The 26,618-nt window shown below is 38.8% G+C and overlaps 1 protein-coding gene across 1 annotated transcript in view; it reads left to right on the top strand.

Annotated features, from left to right (window-relative positions):
• Window positions 1–26,618, top strand: part of KIF1B (kinesin family member 1B) — a 397,419-nt gene that overhangs the window by 122,020 nt on the left and 248,781 nt on the right. Inside the window, 5 exon segments of the mRNA XM_053691490.1 lie at window positions 2,320–2,431; window positions 12,859–12,936; window positions 21,094–21,159; window positions 22,580–22,655; window positions 22,727–22,805. Of these exon segments, the coding sequence (XP_053547465.1) occupies window positions 2,320–2,431; window positions 12,859–12,936; window positions 21,094–21,159; window positions 22,580–22,655; window positions 22,727–22,805 (411 nt within the window).

Raw genomic sequence — 26,618 nt, 5'->3', positions numbered from 1 at the left:
ATGCATTTCTGTGTATGTGACTCTTTAGTGTGTGTGTGTGTGACTGTATATGTGTGCATTTCTGTGTATGTGACTCTTTAGTATGTGTGTGACTATATGTGTGAGTTTCTGTGTGTGTGACTGTATATCTGTGAGTTTATGTGAGTGACTCTTTAGTGTGACTGTGTGTGTTACTGTATATGTGCAAGTTTCTGTGTGTGTGTGACTCTTTAGTGTGTGTGTGTGACTGTATATGTGTGCATTTCTGTGTATGTGACTCTTTAGTGTGTGTGTGTGACTATATATGTGTGATTTTCTGTGTGTGTGACTCTTTAGTGTGTGTGTGTGTGTGTCTATATCTGTGAGTTTCTGTGTGTGTGTGTGCGCGACTGTATATGTGTGCATTTCTGTGTATGTGACTCTTTAGTGTGGCTGTCTCTGTTTGTGTGTTTTATGGGTATAAGACTGTGTGTGACTATGTATTGGTGAGATACTGTGTGTAGTATATATGTTTGGGTGTGTATGTTACTTTATATGGCTTTATAGGTGAGAAACTGTATGTGACTATATGGGTGTGAGACTGTGAGTGAGACAGTACAGGTTTTGTGTGGGTGTGAGATTATGTGTTACTGTATGGGTGTGAGACTTTGTGTGACTGCATTGGATTGACATTGTGTGTGACTATTCATGTGACACTATGGGGCCGATTTATGTAGCTGCGAATACAGCTGTTTCCGCGCAAGCATAAACATAAGTTAAAGGAACATTCCACCCACATTTTTTCTTTTATGATTTAGAAAGAGAATGCAATTTTAAACATCTTTCTAATTTACTTATATTATCTAATTTGTTTTATTCTCTTGATATTCTTTGATGAAAAGCATATCTAGATATGCTCACTAGCTGCTGATTGGTTGCTGCACATAGAAGCATTGTGTGATTGGCTCACCATGTGCATTGCTTTTTCTTCAACTAAGGATATTTAAAAAATGAAGCAAAATAAATAATGGAAGTAAATTGTAATGTTGTTTAAATTTCTATTCCCTATCTGAATCATGAAAGAAAGATTTTGGGTTTAGTGGCCCTTTAAGAAGCAGCGGTCTTGAGACCATTGCTCCTTTTCTCGTCCGCCACCTCTGAGGCAGCGTATAGCAGTCATCCCGATCGGATACGATTGGGATAATTAACACTCCCTGCTAGCGGCGCAATTCTGCAGGGGGCGGCAATGCACAAGCATTTCACACGGAATGCTTGTGCAATGATAAATGCTGACATGATCCGCTATGCATCTTTATAAATTGGCCCCAAAGTGTGTGTGTGTGACTATTCATGTGACACTGTGTGTGTGACTGTATTCGTGTACCACTATGTGTGTGTGTGTGACTATTCATGTGACACTGTGTGTGTGACTGTATTCGTGTACCACTATGTGTGTGTGTGTGACTATTCATGTGACACTGTGTGTGTGACGGTATTCGTGTACCACTATGTGTGTGTGGTAAGTCAGGTGTGAACTTGAGGTTACAGTTAAATTGAAATAGAATATTGTATTGAGAGGTAGTGTTATGGCAGCATGTATATGTGATGTAACTGTGTATCAATGTTTAAGGCTTTGTTCTGCTGACGGGTAACACATATATAAATGATCCACTTTGTATAGCTTTGACTTTACCGTTCTGCAGATACACACCATGAGCAGAAGTGTCCTTACACTTAGCCATTAGCACAAATTCTGTGACTGGATTAGTATGTTAAAGGGACAGTCTAGGCCAAAATAAACTTTCATGATTCAGATAGGGCATGTGATTTTAAACAATTTTCCAATTTAATTTTATCACCAATTTTGCTTTGTTCTCCTGGTATTCTTAGTTGAAAGCTTAACCTAGGAGGTTCATATGCTAATTTCTTAGACATTGAAGGCCACCTCTTTTCAGAATGCATTTTAACAGTTTTTCACCAATAGAGGGTGTTAGTTCATGTGTTTCATATAGATAACACTGTGCTCGTGCACGTGAAGTTATCTGGGAGCAGACACTGATTGGCTAAACTGCAAGTCTGTCAAAAGAACTGAAATAAAGGGGCAGTTTGCAGAGGCTTAGATACAATATAATCACAGAGGTTAAAAGTATATTAATATAACTGTGTTGGTTATGCAAAACTGGGGAATGGGTAATAAAGGGATTATCTATCTTTTAAAACAATAAAAATTCTGGTGTAGACTGTCCCTTTAACCATGCAGTCACGTATTACCCCTGCGCCATATCGACCTGTATATGTGGACTTCAGGCAGTGTAATTTCCACAGAACAAACATAATTCTCTTATTCATCTTCCCCTTCAGAACTGTAGCTGCTACAAACATGAACGAAACCAGCAGTCGCTCTCACGCCGTCTTCACAATCGTTTTTACCCAAAAGAAACTCGACACAGAAACCAACCTCTCTACAGAGAAGGTGAGACTGATATGGCGCTTTGTAGCATCTCAGATGGAGTTTTATTCCAGAGATTATGTTTTTTCAGTCACATTTTGTACCCTTTAGTAGACGTAGGATTCTAAGGCCATAATATATAATCAAATATTACTGGTGTCATTATCAATGTATTGTTTTGTATGGCAAATAGACACATTACAGTGGGAAATACTTGCTAAGTGACAGTTTTCCATCTAAAATAATATGTGAAACCTGTACACCCTACATACCCCAGATTGTTAAATTTTCACGGTAAAGAAAAGCACTTTTTTTAAATCTTATTCTTTTTCGCTGGTAGATGTGTTGTCACAGCAACGTAGCACAGCAAAGACGTTTATATAAAGGAGCCTTATTGTACTGTCTGAGTAAACCCTTCAAATATCCAGTTTATTGTAGCATGTGGCCTAACTAATGTAATTTGCTGTTTTTTTCAATGAGGAACTGAAAGAAAAGAAAAACAGAATTAGTTAATCCAAAAAAAAGAACCATTTTCTCCTGTTAAGTGTGGTCAGTCCACGGGTCATCATTACTTCTGGGATATTATCTCCTCCCCTACAGGAAGTGCAAGAGGATTCACCCAGCAGAGCTGCTATATAGCTCCTCCCCTCTACGTCACCTCCAGTCATTCTCTTGCACCCAACGAATAGATAGGATGTGTGAGAGGACTGTGGTGATTTTAATTAGTTTATTACCTTCAATCAAAAGTTTGTTATTTTATAATAGCACCGGAGTGTGTTATTCATTCTCTGGTAGAATTTGAAGAAGAATCTACCTGAGTTTTTTCTATGATTTTAGCCGGAGTAGTTAAGATCATATTGCTGTTTCTCGGCCATCTGAGGAGAGGTAAACTTCAGATCAGGGGACAGCGGGCAGATTAATCTGCAAAGAGGTATGTAGCAGTTTATTATTTTCTGACATGGAATTGATGAGAAAATCCTGCCATACCGTTATAATGTAAACTCAGCCTTAAATGCAGTAGATGTAGCTGGTATCAGGCTGTCATGTATGTATATTTTACACTTCAGTATTCTGGGGAATGGTACTTCACTGGATTTATACTGTATGCATAGACTTAACCTAATTTGCAGGGACTTGCAATAGGTTTTAAATATCAATTAATTTATTGAGGTTAAACGTTTTTTTGCTGGCATGTAAAATCGTTTATTTCTCTGAGGTACTGGGTGAAAAAATGTTTTGGGCACTATTTTTTTCCACTTGGCAATAGTTTTGTTTAAATTAAAGCAGTTTACTGATCTCTCTCACTGTTATGTGTGAGGGGGAGGGGCCATTTTTGGCGCTTTTACTACGCATCAAAAAACTCAGTCAGAAGTTCATTTTCTTCCTGCATGATCCGGTTCATCTCTACAGAACTCAGGGATCTCCAAAGCTTGTTTTGAGGGAGGTAATCATTCACAGCAGAGCTGTGAAGATTGTAGTTGACTGTGATAAAAAACGTTTATTTGTGTATTTTTTCTGCTGTCAGGGTTAGTTATCCTTTGCTAATGGGAACAATCATTTGCTAAAATTGTATATTTCTTACAAAGATTTGATGCTATAACTTATTTATTTTCAACTGTCATAATTTTTTCTGTGCTTCTTATAGGCACAGTTCGTTTTCATATTATTGTAAATTACTTGAAAAGCATTTCCAAGTTGCTAGTTTATTGCTAGTGTGTTAAACATGTCTGATTCAGAGGAAGATACATGTGCTATATGTGCTAATGCCAAAGTGGAGCCCAATAGAAATTTATGTACTAATTGTATTGATGTTACTTTAAATAAAAGTCAATCTGTACAAACTGAACATATTTCACCTAACAACGAGGGGAGAGTTATGCCGACTAGCTCGCCTCACGTGTCAGTACCTGCATCTCCCGCTCGGGAGGTGCGTGATATTGTAGCGCCGAGTACATCTGGGCGGCCATTTCAAATCACATTACAGGATATGGCTACTGTTATGACTGAAGTTTTGGCTAAATTACCTGAACTTAGAGGCAAGCGTGATCACTCTGGGGTGAGAACAGAGTGCGCTGATAATATTAGGGCCATGTCAGACACTGCGTCACAGGTGGCAGAACATGAGGACGGAGAACTTCATTCTGTGGGTGACGGTTCTGATCCAAACAGACTGGATTCAGATATTTCAAATTTTAAATTTAAGCTGGAAAACCTCCGTGTATTACTATGGGAGGTGTTAGCGGCTCTGAATGATTGTAACACAGTTGCAATACCAGAGAAAATGTGTAGGTTGGATAAATATTTTGCGGTACCGGCGAGTACTGATGTTTTTCCTATACCTAAGAGACTTACTGAAATTGTTATTAAGGAGTGGGATAGGCCCGGTGTGCCGTTCTCACCTCCTCCGATATTTAGAAAAATGTTTCCGATAGACGCCACCACACGGGACTTATGGCAAACGGTCCCTAAGGTGGAGGGAGCAGTTTCTACTTTAGCTAAGCGTACCACTATCCCGGTGGAGGATAGCTGTGCTTTTTCAGATCCAATGGATAAAAAATTAGAGGGTTACCTTAAGAAAATGTTTGTTCAACAAGGTTTTATATTGCAACCTCTTGCATGTATTGCGCCTGTCACGGCTGCAGCAGCATTTTGGTTTGAGTCTCTGGAAGAGACACTTGAATCATCTACACTAGATGAGATTACACACAAACTTAAAGCCCTTAAGTTAGCTAACTCATTTATTTCAGATGCCGTAGTACATTTAACTAAACTTACGGCTAAGAATTCCGGATTTGCCATTCAGGCACGCAGAGCACTGTGGCTAAAATCCTGGTCAGCTGATGTTACTTCTAAATCTAAATTGCTTAATATACCTTTCAAAGGGCAGACCTTATTCGGGCCCGGGTTGAAAGAGATTATCGCTGACATTACAGGAGGTAAAGGCCATGCCCTGCCTCAGGACAAAGCCAAACCTAGGGCTAGACAGTCTAATTTTCGTTCCTTTCGTAATTTCAAAGCAGGAACAGCATCAACTTCCTCTGCACCAAAACAGGAAGGAGCTGTTGCTCGCTACAGACAAGGCTGGAAACCTAACCAGTCCTGGAACAAGGGCAAGCAGGCCAGGAAACCTGCTGCTGCCCCTAAGACAGCATGAATCGAGGGCCCCCGATCCGGGACCGGATCTAGTAGGGGGCAGACTTTCTCTCTTCGCCCAGGCTTGGGCAAGAGATGTTCAGGATCCCTGGGCGTTAGAGATCATATCTCAGGGATACCTTCTGGACTTCAAATCCTCTCCCCCAAGAGGGAGATTTCATCTGTCAAGGTTGTCAACAAACCAAATAAAGAAAGAAGCGTTCCTACGCTGCGTACAAGATCTTTTATTAATGGGAGTGATCCATCCAGTTCCGCGGTCGGAACAAGGATAAGGGTTTTACTCAAATCTGTTTGTAGTTCCCAAAAAAGAGGGAACTTTCAGGCCAATCTTGGATTTAAAGATCCTAAACAAATTCCTAAGAGTTCCATCGTTCAAGATGGAAACTATTCGAACAATTTTGCCCATGATCCAAGAGGGTCAGTACATGACCACAGTGGATTTAAAGGATGCTTACCTTCACATACCGATTCACAGAAATCATTACCGGTATCTAAGGTTTGCCTTTCTAGACAGGCATTACCAGTTTGTAGCTCTTCCATTCGGATTGGCTACGGCTCCAAGAATCTTCACAAAGGTTCTGGGTACTCTTCTGGCGGTACTAAGACCGCGAGGAATTTCGGTAGCTCCGTACCTAGACGACATTCTGATACAAGCTTCAAGCTTTCAAACTGCCAAGTCTCATACAGAGTTAGTACTGGCATTTCTAAGGTCGCATGGATGGAAGGTGAACGAAAAGAAGAGTTCTCTCTTTCCACTAACAAGAGTTCCCTTCTTGGGGACTCTGATAGATTCTGTAGAAATTAAGATTTACCTGACAGAAGACAGGTTAACAAAGCTTCAAAATGCATGCCGTGTCCTTCATTCCATTCAACACCCGTCAGTAACTCAATGCATGGAGGTGATCGGCTTAATGGTAGCGGCAATGGACATAGTACCTTTTGCACGCCTACATCTCAGACCGCTGCAATTGTGCATGCTAAGCCAGTGGAATGGGGATTACTCAGATTTGTCCCCCACTCTGAATCTGAATCAAGAGACCAGAAATTCTCTTCTATGGTGGCTTCATCGGCCACACCTGTCCAGGGGGATGCCATTCAGCAGGCCAGACTGGACAATTGTAACAACAGACGCCAGCCTACTAGGTTGGGGCGCTGTCTGGAATTCTCTGAAGGCTCAGGGACTATGGAATCAGGAGGAGAGTCTCCTTCCAATAAACATTCTGGAATTGAGAGCAGTTCTCAATGCCCTTCTGGCTTGGCCCCATTTAACAACTCGGGGGTTCATCAGATTTCAGTCGGACAACATCACGACTGTAGCTTACATCAACCATCAGGGAGGGACAAGAAGCTCCCTAGCAATGATGGAAGTATCAAAGATAATTCGCTGGGCAGAGTCTCACTCTTGCCACCTGTCTGCAATCCACATCCCGGGAGTGGAGAACTGGGAGGCGGATTTCTTAAGTCGTCAGACTTTTCATCCGGGGGAGTGGGAACTTCATCCGGAGGTCTTTGCCCAGATACTTCGACGTTGGGGCAAACCAGAGATAGATCTCATGGCGTCTCGTCAGAACGCCAAGCTTCCTCGCTACGGGTCCAGATCCAGGGATCCGGGAGCGGTTCTGATAGATGCTTTGACAGCACCTTGGACCTTCGGGATGGCTTATGTGTTTCCACCCTTCCCGATGCTTCCTCGATTGATTGCCAGAATCAAACAGGAGAGAGCATCAGTGATTCTAATAGCACCTGCATGGCCACGCAGGACTTGGTATGCAGATCTAGTGGACATGTCATCCTGTCCGCCTTGGTCTCTACCTCTGAAACAGGACCTTCTGATCCAGGGTCCATTCAAACATCAAAATCTAACTTCTCTGAAGCTGACTGCTTGGAAATTGAACGCTTGATTTTATCAAAACGTGGGTTTTCTGAGCCAGTTATTGATACCTTAATACAGGCTAGGAAGCCTGTTACCAGAAGGATTTACCATAAAATATGGCGTAAATACTTATATTGGTGCGAATCCAAGAGTTACTCATGGAGTAAGGTTAGGATTCCAAGGATATTGTCTTTTCTACAAGAAGGTTTAGAAAAGGGGTTATCCGCTAGTTCTTTAAAGGGACAGATTTCAGCTCTGTCCATTCTTTTACACAAACGTCTGTCAGAAGTTCCGGACGTTCAAGCTTTTTGTCAGGCTTTAGCTAGGATCAAGCCTGTGTTTAAAACTGTTGCTCCGCCATGGAGTTTGAACTTAGTTCTTAATGTTTTACAGGGTGTTCCGTTTGAACCCCTTCATTCCATTGATATCAAGTTGTTATCTTGGAAAGTTCTGTTTTTAATGGCTATTTCCTCGGCTCGAAGAGTCTCTGAGTTATCTGCCTTACATTGTGATTCTCCTTATCTGATTTTTCATTCAGACAAGGTAGTTCTGCGTACTAAACCTGGGTTCCTACCTAAGGTGGTCACTAACAGGAATATCAATCAAGAGATTGTTGTTCCATCTTTGTGTCCTAATCCTTCCTCGAAGAAGGAACGTCTGCTACACAATCTAGATGTAGTCCGTGCCCTGAAATTTTATCTACAGGCAACTAAGGATTTTCGTCAAACGTCTTCCCTGTTTGTCGTTTATTCTGGTCAGAGGAGAGGTCAAAAAGCTTCGGCTACCTCTCTCTCTTTTTGGCTTCGTAGCATAATACGATTAGCCTATGAGACTGCTGGACAGCAGCCTCCTGAAAGAATTACAGCTCATTCTACTAGAGCTGTGGCTTCCACTTGGGCCTTTAAGAATGAGGCTTCTGTTGAACAGATTTGCAAGGCTGCAACTTGGTCTTCTCTTCATACTTTTTCCAAATTTTACAAATTTGACACTTTTGCTTCTTCGGAGGCTGTTTTTGGGAGAAAGGTTCTTCAGGCAGTGGTTCCCTCCGTATAAAGAGCCTGCCTGTCCCTCCCGTCATCCGTGTACTTTTGCTTTGGTATTGGTATCCCAGAAGTAATGATGACCCGTGGACTGACCACACTTAACAGGAGAAAACAAAATTTATGCTTACCTGATAAATTCATTTCTCCTGTAGTGTGGTCAGTCCACGGCCCGCCCTGTTTTTTATGGCAGGCTAAAAAATTTTTTGGATTATACTCCAGTCACCACTACACCCTTGGGCTTCTCCTTTCTCGTTGGTCCTTTGGTCGAATGACTGGAGGTGACGTAGAGGGGAGGAGCTATATAGCAGCTCTGCTGGGTGAATCCTCTTGCACTTCCTGTAGGGGAGGAGATAATATCCCAGAAGTAATGATGACCCGTGGACTGACCACACTACAGGAGAAATGAATTTATCAGGTAAGCATACATTTTGTTATTAATCAGTACTGTCTCATTTAATATTTGTCTTTATTAGTGAATTTAGGCCACATTGGAGATATATTCCCTACCCAAATACAAGCTCCATAGTACTGTCTGTGCCGCTACTGCTCAGAGGTCTCTCAACAGTAGTGCATTTAGCTGATAGTTTTATGTTTATTCTCTTCACAATCCCAACAGTAGTGAATTTAACTGATAGTTTTATGTTTATTCTCTTTTCACAATCCCAACAGTAGTGAATTTAACTGATTAGTTTTATATGCTCTTCACAATCCCAACAGTAGTGAATTTAACTGATAGTTTTATGTTTATTCGCTTCACAATCCCAACAGTAGTGAATTTAACTGATTAGTTTTATATTCTCTTCACAATCCCAACAGTAGTGAATTTAACTGATAGTTTTATGTTTATTCGCTTCACAATCCCAACAGTAGTGCATTTAGCTGATAGTTTTATATTCTCTTCACAATCCCAACAGTAGTGAATTTAGCTGATAGTTTTATATTCTCTTCACAATCCCAACAGTAGTGAATTTAACTGATAGTTTTATATTCTCTTCACAATCCCAACAGTAGTGAATTTAACCGATTAGTTTTATGTTTATTCTCTTCACAATCCCAACAGTAGTGAATTTAGCTGATAGTTTTATATTCTCTTCACAATCCCAACAGTAGTGAATTTAGCTGATAGTTTTATATTCTCTTCACAATCCCAACAGTAGTGAATTTAACTGATTAGTTGTATGTTTATTCGCTTCACAATCCCAACAGTAGTGAATTTAGCTGATAGTTTTATATTCTCTTCACAATCCCAACAGTAGTGAATTTAACTGATTAGTTTTATGTTTATTCTCTTCACAATCCCAACAGTAGTGAATTTAGCTGATTAGTTTTATATTCTCTTCACAATCCCAACAGTAGTGCATTTAGCTGATAGTTTTATATTCTCTTCACAATCCCAACAGTAGTGAATTTAGCTGATTAGTTTTATGTTTATTCTCTTCACAATCCCAACAGTAGTGAATTTAGCTGATAGTTTTATATTCTCTTCACAATCCCAACAGTAGTGAATTTAGCTGATTAGTTTTATGTTTATTCTCTTCACAATCCCAACAGTAGTGAATTTAGCTGATAGTTTTATATTCTCTTCACAATCCCAACAGTAGTGAATTTAGCTGATAGTTTTATATTCTCTTCACAATCCCAACAGTAGTTAATTTAACGGATAGTTTTATGTTTATTCGCTTCACAATCCCAACAGTAGTGAATTTAGCTGATTAGTTTTATATTCTCTTCACAATCCCAACAGTAGTGAATTTAGCTGATAGTTTTATGTTTATTCGCTTCACAATCCCAACAGTAGTGAATTTAGCTGATAGTTTTATGTTTATTCACTTCACAATCCCAACAGTAGTGCATTTAGCTGATAGTTTTATATTCTCTTCACAATCCCAACAGTAGTGAATTTAGCTGATAGTTTTATGTTTATTCTCTTCACAATCCCAACAGTAGTGAATTTAGCTGATAGTTTTATGTTTATTCACTTCACAATCCCAACAGTAGTGCATTTAGCTGATAGTTTTATATTCTCTTCACAATCCCAACAGTAGTGAATTTAGCTGATAGTTTTATGTTTATTCGCTTCACAATCCCAACAGTAGTGAATTTAGCTGATAGTTTTATATTCTCTTCACAATCCCAACAGTAGTGAATTTAACCGATTAGTTTTATGTTTATTCTCTTCACAATCCCAACAGTAGTGAATTTAGCTGATAGTTTTATATTCTCTTCACAATCCCAACAGTAGTGAATTTAACTGATAGTTTTATGTTTATTCGCTTCACAATCCCAACAGTAGTGAATTTAGCTGATAGTTTTATGTTTATTCGCTTCACAATCCCAACAGTAGTGCATTTAGCTGATAGTTTTATATTCTCTTCACAATCCCAACAGTAGTGAATTTAACTGATAGTTTTATGTTTATTCGCTTCACAATCCCAACAGTAGTGAATTTAGCTGATAGTTTTATGTTTATTCGCTTCACAATCCCAACAGTAGTGCATTTAGCTGATAGTTTTATATTCTCTTCACAATCCCAACAGTAGTGAATTTAACTGATAGTTTTATGTTTATTCGCTTCACAATCCCAACAGTAGTGCATTTAGCTGATAGTTTTATATTCTCTTCACAATCCCAACAGTAGTGAATTTAGCTGATAGTTTTATGTTTATTCGCTTCACAATCCCAACAGTAGTGCATTTAGCTGATAGTTTTATATTCTCTTCACAATCCTAACAGTAGTGCATTTAGCTGATAGTTTTATGTTTATTCGCTTCACAATCCCAACAGTAGTGAATTTAACTGATTAGTTTTATATTCTCTTCACAATCCCAACAGTAGTGAATTTAACTGATAGTTTTATGTTTATTCGCTTCACAATCCCAACCGTAGTGAATTTAACTGATTAGTTTTATATTCTCTTCACAATCCCAACAGTAGTGAATTTAACTGATAGTTTTATGTTTATTCGCTTCACAATCCCAACAGTAGTGCATTTAGCTGATAGTTTTATATTCTCTTCACAATCCCAATAGTAGTGAATTTAACTGATTAGTTTTATGTTTATTCTCTTCACAATCCCAACAGTAGTGAATTTAACTGATAGTTTTATATTCTCTTCACAATCCCAACAGTAGTGAATTTAACTGATAGTTTTATATTCTCTTCACAATCCCAACAGTAGTGAATTTAACTGATAGTTTTATATTCTCTTCACAATCCCAACAGTAGTGAATTTAACCGATTAGTTTTATGTTTATTCTCTTCACAATCCCAACAGTAGTGAATTTAGCTGATAGTTTTATATTCTCTTCACAATCCCAACAGTAGTGAATTTAGCTGATAGTTTTATATTCTCTTCACAATCCCAACAGTAGTGAATTTAACTGATTAGTTTTATGTTTATTCTCTTCACAATCCCAACAGTAGTGAATTTAACTGATAGTTTTATATTCTCTTCACAATCCCAACAGTAGTGAATTTAGCTGATAGTTTTATATTCTCTTCACAATCCCAACAGTAGTGAATTTAGCTGATTAGTTTTATGTTTATTCGCTTCACAATCCCAACAGTAGTGAATTTAGCTGATAGTTTTATATTCTCTTCACAATCCCAACAGTAGTGTATTTAACTGATTAGTTTTATGTTTATTCTCTTCACAATCCCAACAGTAGTGAATTTAGCTGATTAGTTTTATATATCTTCACAATCCCAACAGTAGTGAATTTAGCTGATAGTTTTATATTCTCTTCACAATCCCAACAGTAGTGAATTTAGCTGATTAGTTTTATATTTATTCTCTTCACAATCCCAACAGTAGTGAATTTAGCTGATAGTTTTTTATTCTCTTCACAATCCCAACAGTAGTGAATTTAACCGATTAGTTTTATGTTTATTCTCTTCACAATCCCAACAGTAGTGAATTTAGCTGATAGTTTTATATTCTCTTCACAATCCCAACAGTAGTGAATTTAACTGATAGTTTTATGTTTATTCGCTTCACAATCCCAACAGTAGTTAATTTAGCTGATTAGTTTTATATTCTCTTCACAATCCCAACAGTAGTGAATTTAGCTGATAGTTTTATATTCTCTTCAAAATCCCAACAGTAGTGAATTTAGCTGATAGTTTTATGTTTATTCTCTTCACAGAGCTTTGACATTTAGCGTTCCTTTTTGCATTCCTATTATTTCACACTGTTTAGTTATCAATGTATTTATTGTTTAATTGCACTTTTCATGCCATTTTATAATGTGTAGCATTTGGTGATTCTTAGATATAAAAGTGCAACTTTTGTTCAGTGTCCAGGGTCTTGTTTTCTTGTGGCTGCTAATTTCCTGTATAAACGAAGTAACTGTCCAGCTAAAAATAACCATTTCCTTCTGCAGGTCAGTAAGATCAGCCTGGTAGACTTGGCTGGTAGCGAGCGTGCCGACTCCACTGGCGCTAAAGGAACTCGGCTAAAAGTGAGTTGTTGTCCTGTGTCTGTAACCTCTTGTGTGCCGCAGTGCTAAGTATATGTCACAGTGTGGGAAGCAAACAGTTTTCATATAAAAAGAGCATTAAAATCAATCTTGTATATATGCAAGAAAAATGAATGGCTGCATTGCATCGCTTCCGCATACAAAATAAATGTTATTTTAATACGGTCGTTTTGTTAGCAAGATTTTATTGTTTTCTAGTCCAGGAACACACCCCATGTAAAGCCTCTTTAGTAGGTTTATGTTTTGTACTTTACTGTGGCCAGGCGAATATGTAAATGAGCTTCTGCAGGTAAGAAAATATTTTTGTCCTTATGTTTGTGGGGAGTGTCACTGTCTACCAATAGAGCTTTAGACACAGACAGCACATACAGATGTGAAGATTCTCTTAATTTTAAAATCAGAATAAACATCTTTAGTGTAACCTTCTTAGGAGCAAATAGCCTGATTAAATAGCGTTGTTTTGATATGCATTATAGAAATTTGTTTTAATGCCCCTTTAAGCATTTGCATTGCAAGAGATCGGTGTGATTTTCTTAGGAAGATTTGAAGGCTTTGGCAAACTCAAAGCAGTCCAGGGATACACCCAATGAAAAAAAAAAAAGGGTATGTTTTCTGGTCTGCTTTCTTGATGCCAATCAGTGACCAGATGCACATGAGCTTGTGTGTCACTCTAAGCAGTTGCCGCTTGGCTTGTAGCAGTGTCAGTAAGACATTGGATTTTATTTTATCAAGCGTTAACTACCATTTTGTAGGAGATTCACATTCTAATTTACTATGTCATTAATGGAACATGAAAGTCAGAATAACATTTCTCTTGTTAAGTGTAGTCAGTCCACGGGTCATCCATTACTTATGGAATATATCTCTTCCTAACAGGAAGCTGCAAGAGGATCACCCAAGCAGAGCTGCTATATAGCTCCTCCCCTCACATGTCATATTCAGTCATTCTCTTGCAGCCTAACTAAAGATAGGTCGCTGTGAGAGGTCTGTGGTGTTTTTTAACTTAGTTTATTTCTACAATCAAAAGTTTGTTATTTTAAATGGCACCGGAGTGTGCTGTTTATTCTCAGGCAGCATTAGAAGAAGAATCTGCCTGCGTTTTCTATGATCTTAGCAGACGTAACTAAGATCCACTGGCTGTTCTCATCTGAGGAGTGAGGTAACTTCAGAAAAGGGGAATAGCATGCAGGGCCCCCCTGCAAATGAGGTATGTGCAGTAAATTATTTTTCTGAGGAATGGAATTGACTGAGAAAATACTGCTGATACCAATGTAACGTAAGTTCAGCCTTAAATGCAGTGATAGCGACTGGTATTAGGCTGATGAGTGTGTGTACACTGAATGTATTTTTCTAAGGAATGGAATTGACTCTGAAAATACTGTTAATACTGAAATAATGTATGAGCCTTAACTGCAGTAAAAGCGACTGGTAGCAGGCTTATTAATAACACTTCATAACTTTTCAAATGTATGTTTAAAACGTTTACTGGCATGTTAATCGTTTTTTGTGAGGTACTTGGTGATAAAACTTATTGGGGCATGATTTTTACCACATGGCCATCTTTGTTTTCTGCATAGAAACAGTTATCTGAGCTTCCCTACTGTTGTAATATGAGTGGGAGGGGCCTATTTTAGCGCTTTTTTTGCGCAGTAAAAATTCAGTCACAATCTGTCTACTTCATCCTCCATGATCCAGATCGTCTCTAGAGAGCTCAGGGGTCTTCAAAATTCATTTTGAGGGAGGTAATCAGTCACAGCAGACCTGTGACAGTGTGTTTTGACTGTGATAAAAACGTTAATTATTAAATTGTTATCCGTTTTTGGGTATTAAGGGGTTAATCATCCATTTGCTGGTGGGTGCAATCCTTTGCTAACTTAATACATTTACTGTGAAAAATTGGTTGCTATAACTATTTTGGTTCATTGTTATTTCAACTGTGACAGCTTTTTGTGCTTCTTAAAGGCACAGTAGCGTTTTTTATATTGCTTGTAAATTTATTTAGAAAAGTATTTCCAAGCTTGCTAGTCTTATTGCTAGTCTGTTTAAACATGTCTGACACAGATGAATCTCTTTGTTCACTATGTTTAAAGGCCAATGTGGAGCCCAATAGAAATTTGTGTACTAATTGCATTGATGTTACTTTAAATAAAAGTCAATCTTTACATGTAAAGAAATTATCACCAGACAACGAGGGGGAAGTTATGCCGACTAACTCTCCTCACGTGTCAGTACCTTCGCCTCCCGCTCAGGAGGTGCGTGATTTTGTGGCGCCAAGTACATCAGGGAGGCCCTTACAAATCACTTTGCAAGACATGGCTACTGTTATGACAGAAGTATTATCTAAATTGCCAGAATTAAGAGGCAAGCGCGATAGCTCTGGGTTAAGGACAGAGCGCGCGGATGAGGTGAGAGCCATGTCAGATACTGCGTCACAGTTTGCAGAACATGAAGACGGAGAGCTTCATTCTGTGGGTGACGGATCTGATCCAGGGAGACTGGATTCAGAGATTTCTAATTTTAAATTTAAGCTTGAGAACCTCCGCATATTGCTAGGGGAGGTATTAGCGGCTCTGAATGACTGTAACACAGTTGCAATTCCAGAGAAATTATGTAGGCTGGATAGATACTATGCAGTACCGGTGTGTACTGATGTTTTTCCTATACCTAAAAGGCTTACAGAAATTATTAGCAAGGAGTGGGATAGACCTGGTGTGCCCTTTTCCCCACCTCCTATGTTTAGAAAAATGTTTCCAATAGACGCCACTACACGGGACTTATGGCAGACGGTCCCTAAGGTGGAGGGAGCAGTTTCTACTTTAGCTAAGCGTACCACTATCCCGGTGGAGGATAGTTGTGCCTTTTCAGATCCAATGGATAAGAAATTAGAGGGTTACCTTAAGAAAATGTTTGTTCAACAAGGTTTTATCTTACAGCCCCTTGCATGCATTGCGCCTGTCGCTGCTGCGGCAGCATTCTGGTTTGAGTCTCTGGAAGAGGCCATTCGCACAGCTCCATTGGATGAAATTATGAACAAGCTTAAAGCACTTAAGCTAGCTAACGCATTTGTTTCTGATGCCGTCGTACATTTAACCAAACTTAAGGCTAAGAACTCCGGATTCGCCATCCAAGCGCGCAGAGCGCTATGGCTTAAATCCTGGTCAGCTGACGTGACTTCTAAATCTAAATTGCTTAATATTCCTTTCAAAGGGCAGACCTTATTCGGGCCCGGCTTGAAAGAAATTATAGCTGACATTACGGGAGGTAAGGGCCATGCTCTACCTCAGGACAGGGCCAAATCAAAGGCCAAACAGTCTAATTTTCGTGCCTTTCGTAACTTCAAGGCAGGAGCAGCATCAACTTCCTCCGCTCCAAAACAGGAAGGAGCTGTTGCTCGTTACAGGCAGGGCTGGAAAGTTAACCAGTCCTGGAACAAGGGCAAGCAGGCCAAGAAACCTGCTGCTGCCCCTAAGACAGCATGAAGAGAGGGCCCCCTATCCGGAAACGGATCTAGTGGGGGGCAGACTTTCTCTCTTCGCCCAGGCTTGGGCAAGAGATGTCCAGGATCCCTGGGCGTTGGAGATCATATCTCAGGGATATCTCCTGGACTTCAAAACTTCTCCTCCACGAGGGAGATTTCATCTTTCAAGGTTATCAGCAAACCAAATAAAGAAAGAGGCGTTTCTACGCTGTGTACAAGACCTCTTACTAATGGGGGTGATCCACCCAGTTCCGCGGACGGAACACGGGCAAGGATTCTATTCAAATCTATTTGTGGTTCCCAAGAAGGAGGGAACCTTCAGACCAATCTTGGACTTAAAAATCCTAAACAAATTCCTAAGAGTTCCATCATTCAAAATGGAAACTATTCGAACCATCCTTCCCATGATCCAAGAGGGTCAGTACACGACCACAGTGGACTTAAAGGATGCCTACCTTCACATACCGATTCACAAGGATCATTATCGGTACCTAAGATTTGCTTTCCTAGACAGGCATTACCAGTTTGTAGCTCTTCCCTTCGGATTAGCTACGGCTCCAAGAATCTTTACAAAAGTTCTGGGCTCACTTCTGGCAGTACTAAGACCGCGAGGCATAGCGGTGACTCCGTACCTAGACGACATTCTGATACAAGCGTCAAGTTTTCGAACTGCCAAGTCTCATACAGAGATAGTTCTGGCATTTCTGAGGTCGCATGGGTGGAAGGTGAACGTGGAAAAGAGTTCTCTATTACCACTTACAAGGGTTCCCTTTCTAGGGACTCTTATAGATTCTGTAGAGATGAAAATTTACCTGACAGAGGCCAGGTTATCAAAACTTCTAAATGCTTGCCGTGTCCTTCATTCCATTCCACACCCGTCAGTAGCTCAGTGCATGGAAGTAATCGGCTTAATGGTAGCGGCAATGGACATAGTACCATTTGCACGCCTGCATCTCAGACCGCTGCAATTGTGCATGCTAAGTCAGTGGAACGGGGATTACTCAGATTTGTCCCCCCTACTAAATCTGGATCAAGAGACCAGAGATTCTCTTCTATGGTGGCTTTCTCGGCCACATCTGTCCAAGGGGATGACCTTTCGCAGGCCAGATTGGACGATTGTAACAACAGACGCCAGCCTTCTAGGCTGGGGCGCAGTCTGGAACTCCCTGAAGGCTCAGGGATTATGGACTCAGGAGCAGAAACTCCTCCCAATAAATATTCTGGAATTAAGAGCAATATTCAATGCTCTCCTAGCTTGGCCTCAGTTAGCAACTCTGAGGTTCATCAGATTTCAGTCGGACAACATCACGACTGTGGCTTACATCAACCATCAAGGGGGAACCAGAAGTTCCCTTGCGATGTTGGAAGTCTCAAAGATAATTCGCTGGGCAGAGTCTCACTCTTGCCACCTGTCAGCGATTTTCATCTCAGGCGTGGAGAACTGGGAGGCGGATTTTCTAAGTCGTCAGACTTTTCATCCGGGGGAGTGGGAACTTCATCCGGAGGTCTTTGCTCAACTGATTCATCGTTGGGGCAAACCAGATCTGGATCTCATGGCGTCTCGCCAGAACGCCAAGCTTCCTTGTTATGGATCCAGGTCCAGGGACCCGGGAGCGGTGCTGATAGATGCTCTGACAGCCCCTTGGGTCTTCAACATGGCTTATGTGTTTCCACCATTTTCGATGCTTCCTCGTTTGATTGCCAAGATCAAACAGGAGAGAGCTTCGGTGATTCTAATAGCGCCTGCGTGGCCACGCAGGACCTGGTATGCAGACCTAGTGGACATGTCGTCCTGTCCACCGTGGTCTCTGCCTCTGAGACAGGACCTTCTAATTCAGGGTCCTTTCAACCATCCAAATCTAATTTCTCTGAGGCTGACTGCATGGAGATTGAACGCTTGATTCTATCAAAGCGTGGCTTCTCGGAGTCGGTTATTGATACCTTAATACAGGCTAGGAAGCCTGTTACCAGAAAAAATTACCATAAGATATGGCGTAAATATTTATATTGGTGCGAATCCAAGTGTTACTCATGGAGTAAGGTTAGGATTCCTAGGATATTGTCCTTTCTACAAGAGGGTTTAGAAAAGGGCTTATCTGCTAGTTCGTTAAAGGGACAGATTTCTGCTCTGTCTATTCTTCTACACAAACGTCTGGCTGAAGTTCCAGACGTTCAGGCTTTTTGTCAGGCTTTAGCTAGGATTAAGCCTGTGTTTAAGACTGTTGCTCCGCCGTGGAGCTTAAACTTAGTTCTTAACGTTCTTCAAGGCGTTCCATTTGAACCCCTTCATTCCATTGATATCAAGCTGTTATCCTGGAAGGTTCTGTTTTTGATGGCTATTTCCTCGGCTCGAAGAGTCTCTGAGTTATCTGCCTTACATTGTGATTCTCCTTATCTGATTTTTCATTCAGACAAGGTAGTTCTGCTTACTAAACCTGGGTTCTTACCTAAGGTAGTTACTAACAGGAATATCAATCAAGAGATTGTTGTTCCATCACTGTGTCCTAACCCTTCTTCAAAGAAGGAACGACTTTTGCATAATCTGGACGTAGTCCGTGCCCTGAAGTTCTATTTGCAGGCAACTAAAGATTTTCGTCAAACTTCTTCCCTGTTTGTCGTTTACTCTGGACAGAGAAGAGGTCAAAAGGCTTCGGCTACCTCTCTCTCTTTTTGGCTTTGTAGCATAATACGTTTAACCTATGAGACTGCTGGACAGCAGCTTCCTGAAAGGATTACAGCTCATTCTACTAGAGCTGTGGCTTCCACCTGGGCCTTTAAAAATGAGGCCTCTGTTGAACAGATTTGCAAGGCTGCAACTTGGTCATCAATTCACACTTTTTCAAAATTTTAAAAATTTGACACTTTTGCTTCTTCGGAGGCTATTTTTGGGAGAAAGGTACTTCAGGCAGTGGTTCCTTCTGTTTAATGTTCCTGCCTTGTCCCTCCCTTCATCCTTGTACTTTAGCTTTGGTATTGGTATTCCATAAGTAATGGATGACCCGTGGACTGGATACACTTAACAAGAGAAAACATAATTTATGCTTACCTGATAAATTTATTTCTCTTGTAGTGTATTCAGTCCACGGCCCGCCCTGTCTATTTGAGGCAGTTCTAAATTTTAATTAAACTCCAGTCACCACTGCACCCTATGGTTTCTCCTTTCTCGTCTGGTTTTGGTCGAATGACTGAATATGACATGTGAGGGGAGGAGCTATATAGAAGCTCTGCTTGGGTGATCCTCTTGCAGCTTCCTGTTAGGAAGAGATATATTCCATAAGTAATGGATGACCCGTGGACTGACTACACTACAAGAGAAATAAATTTATCAGGTAAGCATAAATTATGTTTTTCATGGATTAGACAGAGAATATCACTTTGAGGCTTTTTAAATTACTTCTGCTATCCAATGTACTTTGTTCTCTTTGTACCATTTGTTTGAAAAGCATACGTAGGTAGGCTCAGAAGCAGCAATGTGCTTCTGGGTGCTAGCAGGTGATTGATGGTTACACATATCTCTCTTGTCATTGGCGCTCACCAGATGTGTTGCTCCCAGCAGTTCATTACTGCTCTGGAGATGAACAACGCATTTAATGTCTTATACGTAAAAAAGATCTAGAGTTTGCCTTTGATCCATCTTTTTATATATAACATTGTTATTGTTTAACGGATCTCATAACAAAAGGCCAGTTGCGTTATGTGCGTTTTAGTCGCACAAGATTTTCATCCTCCTGTATCTTTTGTACTTTTCATGTAAACAGATACAATCTGCCCAGTTATAACAGGAAACGTTAAAACGCTTCATCTGCTGCCAAGTCCAGCTGCGTGTGTATTGTGTATTAGCCAATGATTAGACCAGTTTATGCGCTGGTGGTCAGTGATGTACTGAAGGGGAAACGTCAGTCAGTACTTTGTGTATGTGTTTACAGTTCTACTACATACATAATAATAATATAATAATTAGACCAGTTTATACTCACTGGTGGTTAAGGCTGTACTGAAAGGGAAACAACAGTCAGTACTTTGTGTATGTGTTTTCAGTTCTACTACATAATAATAATAATATAATAATTAGACCAGTTTATGCGCTGGTGGTTAGGGCTGTACTGAAAGGGAAACAACAGTCAGTACTTTGTGTATGTGTTTACAGTTCTACTACATACATAATAATAATATAATAATTTGACCAGTTTATACTCACTGGTGGTTAGGGCTGTACTGAAAGGGAAACAACAGTCAGTACTTTGTGTATGTGTTTACAGTTCTACTACATAGTATTAAGAACATCAGAATAATATGCAGATGTATTTTTTTCTTAGTTGGATGGTTTAAATATTAAAAAAATATGCATACAGTTTAATGTTCATAAAGAAATAGGCGCTGCAATGTTATGTAGGAATCCTGCTTGAGGCCTATTAGAGACATTTATAAATGGGTCACTAGCTTGCACAAAAAAGGCAAATAAATAAAGTCTGTTGTTAAGTAGTTGTTTTTTTACCTGCATACAATTAAACATTTTCTATGGCAAAGATGTTTAATGTCCCTTTAAGGATGTCTGATACTAGAAAAGTAGGGAAGCAGAACCATACAGGTTACAAGTGCTGCTTATAGCTGTGTCACATAGAGGGTCTGTTACAGTTATCCTGTAATGTTTTGTCTTACAGGAGGGAGCAAACATCAACAAATCTCTGACTACTCTAGGAAAAGTCATCTCCGCTCTGGCAGAGGTGGTAAGTTCCATTTCTCAGTGTACCATTTGTGAGAGCAATTAGCCACGTCTCATTTACTGGCTGAGTGTGGTAAACTGTGCTGAATATGTCTATAGCGTTTCATTTAGCTAATCTGCATTCTTCATCCATATGTAAGTGTATGTGTGTATCTCTTATCTATCTATCTATCTATCTATCTATCTATCTATCTATCTATCTATCTATTTGTATATATATGTGTATCTATCTATTTGTATATATATGTGTGTGTGTGTGTCTCTCTCTATCTATCTATCTATCTATCTATCTATCTATCTATCTATCTATCTATTTGTATATATATGTGTGTGTATCTATCTATCTATCTATCTATCTATCTATCTATTTGTATATATATGTGTGTGTATCTATCTATCTATCTATTTGTATATATATGTGTGTGTATCTATCTATCTATCTATCTATCTATCTATTTGTATATATATGTGTGTGTGTGTATCTATCTATCTATCTATATATATTTGTATATATATGTATGTGTGTGTGTATAATATATATATATATATACATAAAATTAGCGACCGTAAGTAAATTAAGGGAAGAATAGATGACTATTATTAATCTATAAAATGTAGAAGAAATACTGAGCATAAAAAATGTAAACAGCATAAGGTCATCAGACTTCCAATAACTGAACAAAAAACAGCCAAGTATAAAAAGAAAAACACAAGCACAAAAATACATTTTCTGGACTCCCCAAATAAGTCAGGAGGGGGAGGGTCACACCAGAGCTTTGAGATCATATTTACTTGTATATGTAATATATACCAATTTATTTTTTTTTTACAGTTTCTTATTTTATATTTCTATAGCTCTGTCCATTAGTTAGAAATGTTGCTTTTGTCCCTTTATTGAAACTGCTAGTCCCATATTTTGGAAAATGAAAAGCCTCTGTTTGGCCTATCACAAGATGTTTATAAAATGTTTTCTGTCTGTCCCCTCTTTTCCTTCTTTCATGCTGCAACCTTAGGATAACTGCCCCAGCAAGGTATGGTTTGTTATGGATGCAGTATATGTATTTCTATTGAAGACAAACATTTCAGACACCTCATTTATTCTCTGCATTTATAGCACAGAATTGGGTGCTTTTATCTATCTGACTATCTATCTATGTATCTATCTTTCTAAAACATGCCCATTTGTTTGCTGGTTTCTAAGTTGCATACAAATATGTCAACCTTTATTACCGCTTATTGTAAAGGGCCGTTTATAGCTTTTTAATTCATGATCTGATTGTGTTAGGATTAGATACAACATTGTTTGATAACTATAAACCCTTATTTGTTTTCATATTTAAATGAACTGCAATGCTCGAATATGTTTATAACTAATAATAAGTGAGAGAATTAATGGGTTTTATCTTTTCTAACTATTTCTCCAGAGCAAAAAAAAGAAAAAGACGGATTTTATTCCCTATCGAGACTCTGTGCTCACTTGGCTGCTGCGTGAGAATCTAGGTACGGAGTCTGTCTTACGGCTGAACTCTGCAGCACGCGGAATCCCGGCTAATTATTGTTCTTTATTGCAGGTGGGAATTCCAGAACTGCAATGGTTGCGGCCTTGAGTCCAGCTGATATAAATTACGATGAAACTCTGAGCACCTTAAGGTAAGGAACCCACTCAGGCATATTATCTTTTATTATCTAAGACACTAAAGGCAAATGTTAAACTTTTATGATTCAGATCGACCATGTAATTTAACTAAAAACAAAAAAATGCAATTTACTTCTGTTATCAAAATTCTCAAAAAAATGATATGCACACCGAGGCACCTGCTCATGTGCAATGAATACATCTATGTGATTGGCTGCTGGCTGTCATATGATACGGAGGAAGGACAATGGAAGTAAAAAAGCTACTTGTAATTTGAAATTATATTGTATTTAATTGTAATATTAATGTTCTTTTTAATTGTTACAGCATTTTTAATAAAAATGAAAATAGATCCCCAGTTCAAAAACTTCAGGGCTTGTAAATGAATATCTTTGTTTAATAACAAAAAATGAACCCCTTTGCTGCCAGCTCTCTATCTTACCACCTAATTCCCTCTATTTTTAACATCTCTCCTTTTCTTTTCTGCCATTCTCTACTGTTCTTTCTATTCTCCACCTCTTGTTCACAGATTTCCTTTAGGTAACATCTGTCACCATCTATTTGTCCTGTCTACGATAGATAAAACAGTGCAAGTGAAACGCGTGCTACCTCTGTGCTGTATCTGTACTGCAGAGAGTAGAGTAGATTTGTCACTTGACCTATTAACAACCTTGTGCTGTCTCATATCCTAATGCCATTAAATAAGAAGATTAATAAACTGGGTTTTTCTGTTAATTAAATAATTAATAGATAAAAAAAATGAAAATGTCTCCTCCTCAGAAGGGGATTTAAGATGCCAATTAACATATCAAATAGAGATGAAAAGATAATTTTCTTCTTCATCTTTTTTAATTTTTAGCAGCCTGAATATATTGTTTTTTGTGACTCTTAAAATGATAAAGTGAAATCATGTACCAAAGAACTGTGTGATGATATAAAGTTATTTACAGGAGGCCAACACAACGTAAAATGCGTCAATTTGCTCATTTAAAGGGGCATTTGTATTGTAAATCTTTGTTCTTTTTAAAGGAACATGAAACGCAAAATGTTTTTTTTTTATGATTCAGTGTAAAATAAAAAAAAAACACTTTCGATTTTTTTCTATCATTAAATGTACTTTGTTCTTTATTTGAGAAGCAGGTAGGATGGTTTAGGTGCGTGCATGTGACAATATGTGGCGGCAGTTTTATATATAACACATTCGCTAGAGCACTTGATCATAGCAGTTTGCTCTAGAAGGTGCACGCTACCTACCTAGGTATCCTCTTCAACAAACAATACCATTAAAACAAAGCAAGTAGAAACACATTTAAGAGTAGGCTCTATCTGAATTCTGGAATTTGTTTTTGTGTGTTCATGTCTCTTTGTTCTCGATTATCCTTTACCTTTATTTTTTTAAAAATACAATGTTGCCTGTTTATACCACCTCCTATACTGAAAATTTGAATTTGCTACAGAAAAAGAAATGTTAAAAAGAAGCAGCAGCAGAAATCAGTCCCCAATGTTTGGTAGGTTTAGACTGTCTAGCTGGTGGGGAATCTATCACACCTGAAGTAAACTTTATCCCAAAGTTTAAAGAGTTATAGTTAGTTGTAGTAGGTGGCGCAAAACAAGTTGCTATTCCCAATGTGTCTTACTGTAAATATGTGTGATAATATGTGGGCTCAATATATGTTAATGTTTTGATTAGTCCTTATTTTATATTCTCTTTTGGAAAAAAATGGATGTCGAAACTATTTAAGAAATAAATATGATCCTTTATTTGATTATGGTAAATTTACCCAATAGTAGTGATGCTAAAAGTCCAGTTAAACAAAAAATGTTACAATTCCTTCAAAGTTTAAAAAATGACACCAGTGTCTCTATGTATAAAAATGTACATAATATATAAAAAATAAATTAAATTAAAATAATAACGTTGAAATCTTGTAATTTATACAGTTTTGGGTTTATCACAAGTTGTAATTTCTAACAGAATGTTTGTAGATACAATTTTATAGTGGATAAAACAATAGTTGCTGTATAGTTCATATAGGATACTTTGTTTCAAGTTCAGCTATGCAATTGAGATCTTATCTTAGGCAACTATATATCAAATGTAGAGGTATGTTGGTGCGATTTTTATCACACTATAATATAAGTATACAAATTAGTACCTTGAAGTGTATCTGTTTGATATCACTTTTGTGAGATAATTGCGGTTAAATAAACGCCGCTATGCCAGTGTTTTGATTAAGTTTCAAGATCAAGCTGGTGGCAGTTCTATATGAGCTGCTGGCGGTTAAATAAATGCCGCTTTGGTTTCCTCTTATTAGGTGGGCTTATCTGTTTGCTGTGAGAAAATTCACTTTTATATAAGTGTTTGGGTAGTTGTCGTGGCCGCTCAGTTACCTTATCCTTTGTCGGTCAGTGACCGATCGCGCTCTTAAGGGTTTCTTGGTGGGATCTTCGTTGCGGTTAAGTGCTAACTGTTTGCTGATGTTTTTTTAAGTTTCTCCGGTTTTTCAAGAAAAAAGGCTGTCCAGCCGAAACATGTTGATACCAGAGCACACCTGCACAGGATTTGAGAAGACAAAGTGAATACCGGCTATACCCAGTTGAAATATTCAAGTTCCCACTGAGCGGCATATATTTAACCGCAAAGATCACATTGATAACTAGAAATCCTTTTTCTACTCATCCTACAAACTTTCTACTTATCCCAACAACCACATTTCAGCACCCAGATCGGTCACTGACAGACATCTAAGAAACCTGGGAACAACAGACCGGAAAGGCACGCAAAAATTCCACATCAGGAGGTTATCCAACAACCATACCATCGTGATCGGTCACTGACCGACAGACAAGCCACAGAATAGAAAAACCGGAGATACTTAAAAAACATCAGCAAACAGTTAGAACTTAACCGCAACAAAGATCCCACCAAGGAACCCTTAAGAGCGCGATCGGTCACTGACCGACAAAGGATAAGGTAACTGAGCGGCCACGACAACTACCCAAACACTTATATAAAAGTGAATTTTCTCGCAGCAAACAGATAAGCCCACCTAATAAGAGGAAACCAAAGCGGCATTTATTTAACCGCCAGCAGCTCATATAGAACTGCCACCAGCTTGATCTTGAAACTTAATCAAAACACTGGCATAGCGGCGTTTATTTAACCGCAATTATCTCACAAAAGTGATATCAAACAGATACACTTCAAGGTACTAATTTGTATACTTATATTATAGTGTGGTAATGAAAGAGAAAAATCAAAGTACTTCTGCGCAGCTACAAACAATTAGTATACAAGTTGAATCCAATATAATAGAGGAATCAGTTATTGTCAGTTGAGATGAGTCTTTATGGACAAAATATATATATGAATGGTATATATTTTGAATTAATATGCAGTAAATCCCAGGCAAAAAGAAGTGTATAGTTGTCTTCTTACCGGAAGGTACCTCAATCATATGAGGTAATGTGTAGTCATATGATATAGGTGGTGGTCTGTGGTCCGCCGCTGTCTGTGTTTGTTCTTTCCGTGCAGCCTTGTGTATGGTAGTCCTGGTTAAGGAGCTTCCTGAGTCTGGTGCTTCGATAGATCTTGGCGATATGGTAGAAGTCTTGTCCCGGGGTCTTTCCCAGTTGTCTCACAGGTAGAGGTGGAGGAAAGAAAACAAAGCAGACATAGCGTAATCCAGTAAAAGTAAAGCAATTTATTTACATTAAAATCATAAGAATTGCACTCACATGTGATAACCTCAATCTTATATGAGGTAAGTATAGGCACATAAACAGTAAGGGTGTTGAATGAGTAGTAAATGCTGTCACCACTGAAG

This window comes from Bombina bombina, chromosome 8 (assembly GCF_027579735.1).
Source record: "Bombina bombina isolate aBomBom1 chromosome 8, aBomBom1.pri, whole genome shotgun sequence".
Classification (NCBI taxonomy): domain Eukaryota; kingdom Metazoa; phylum Chordata; class Amphibia; order Anura; family Bombinatoridae; genus Bombina; species Bombina bombina.
Note: the sequence above shows the minus strand (reverse complement) of the source record. Positions and strands in the feature narration are given on the sequence as shown.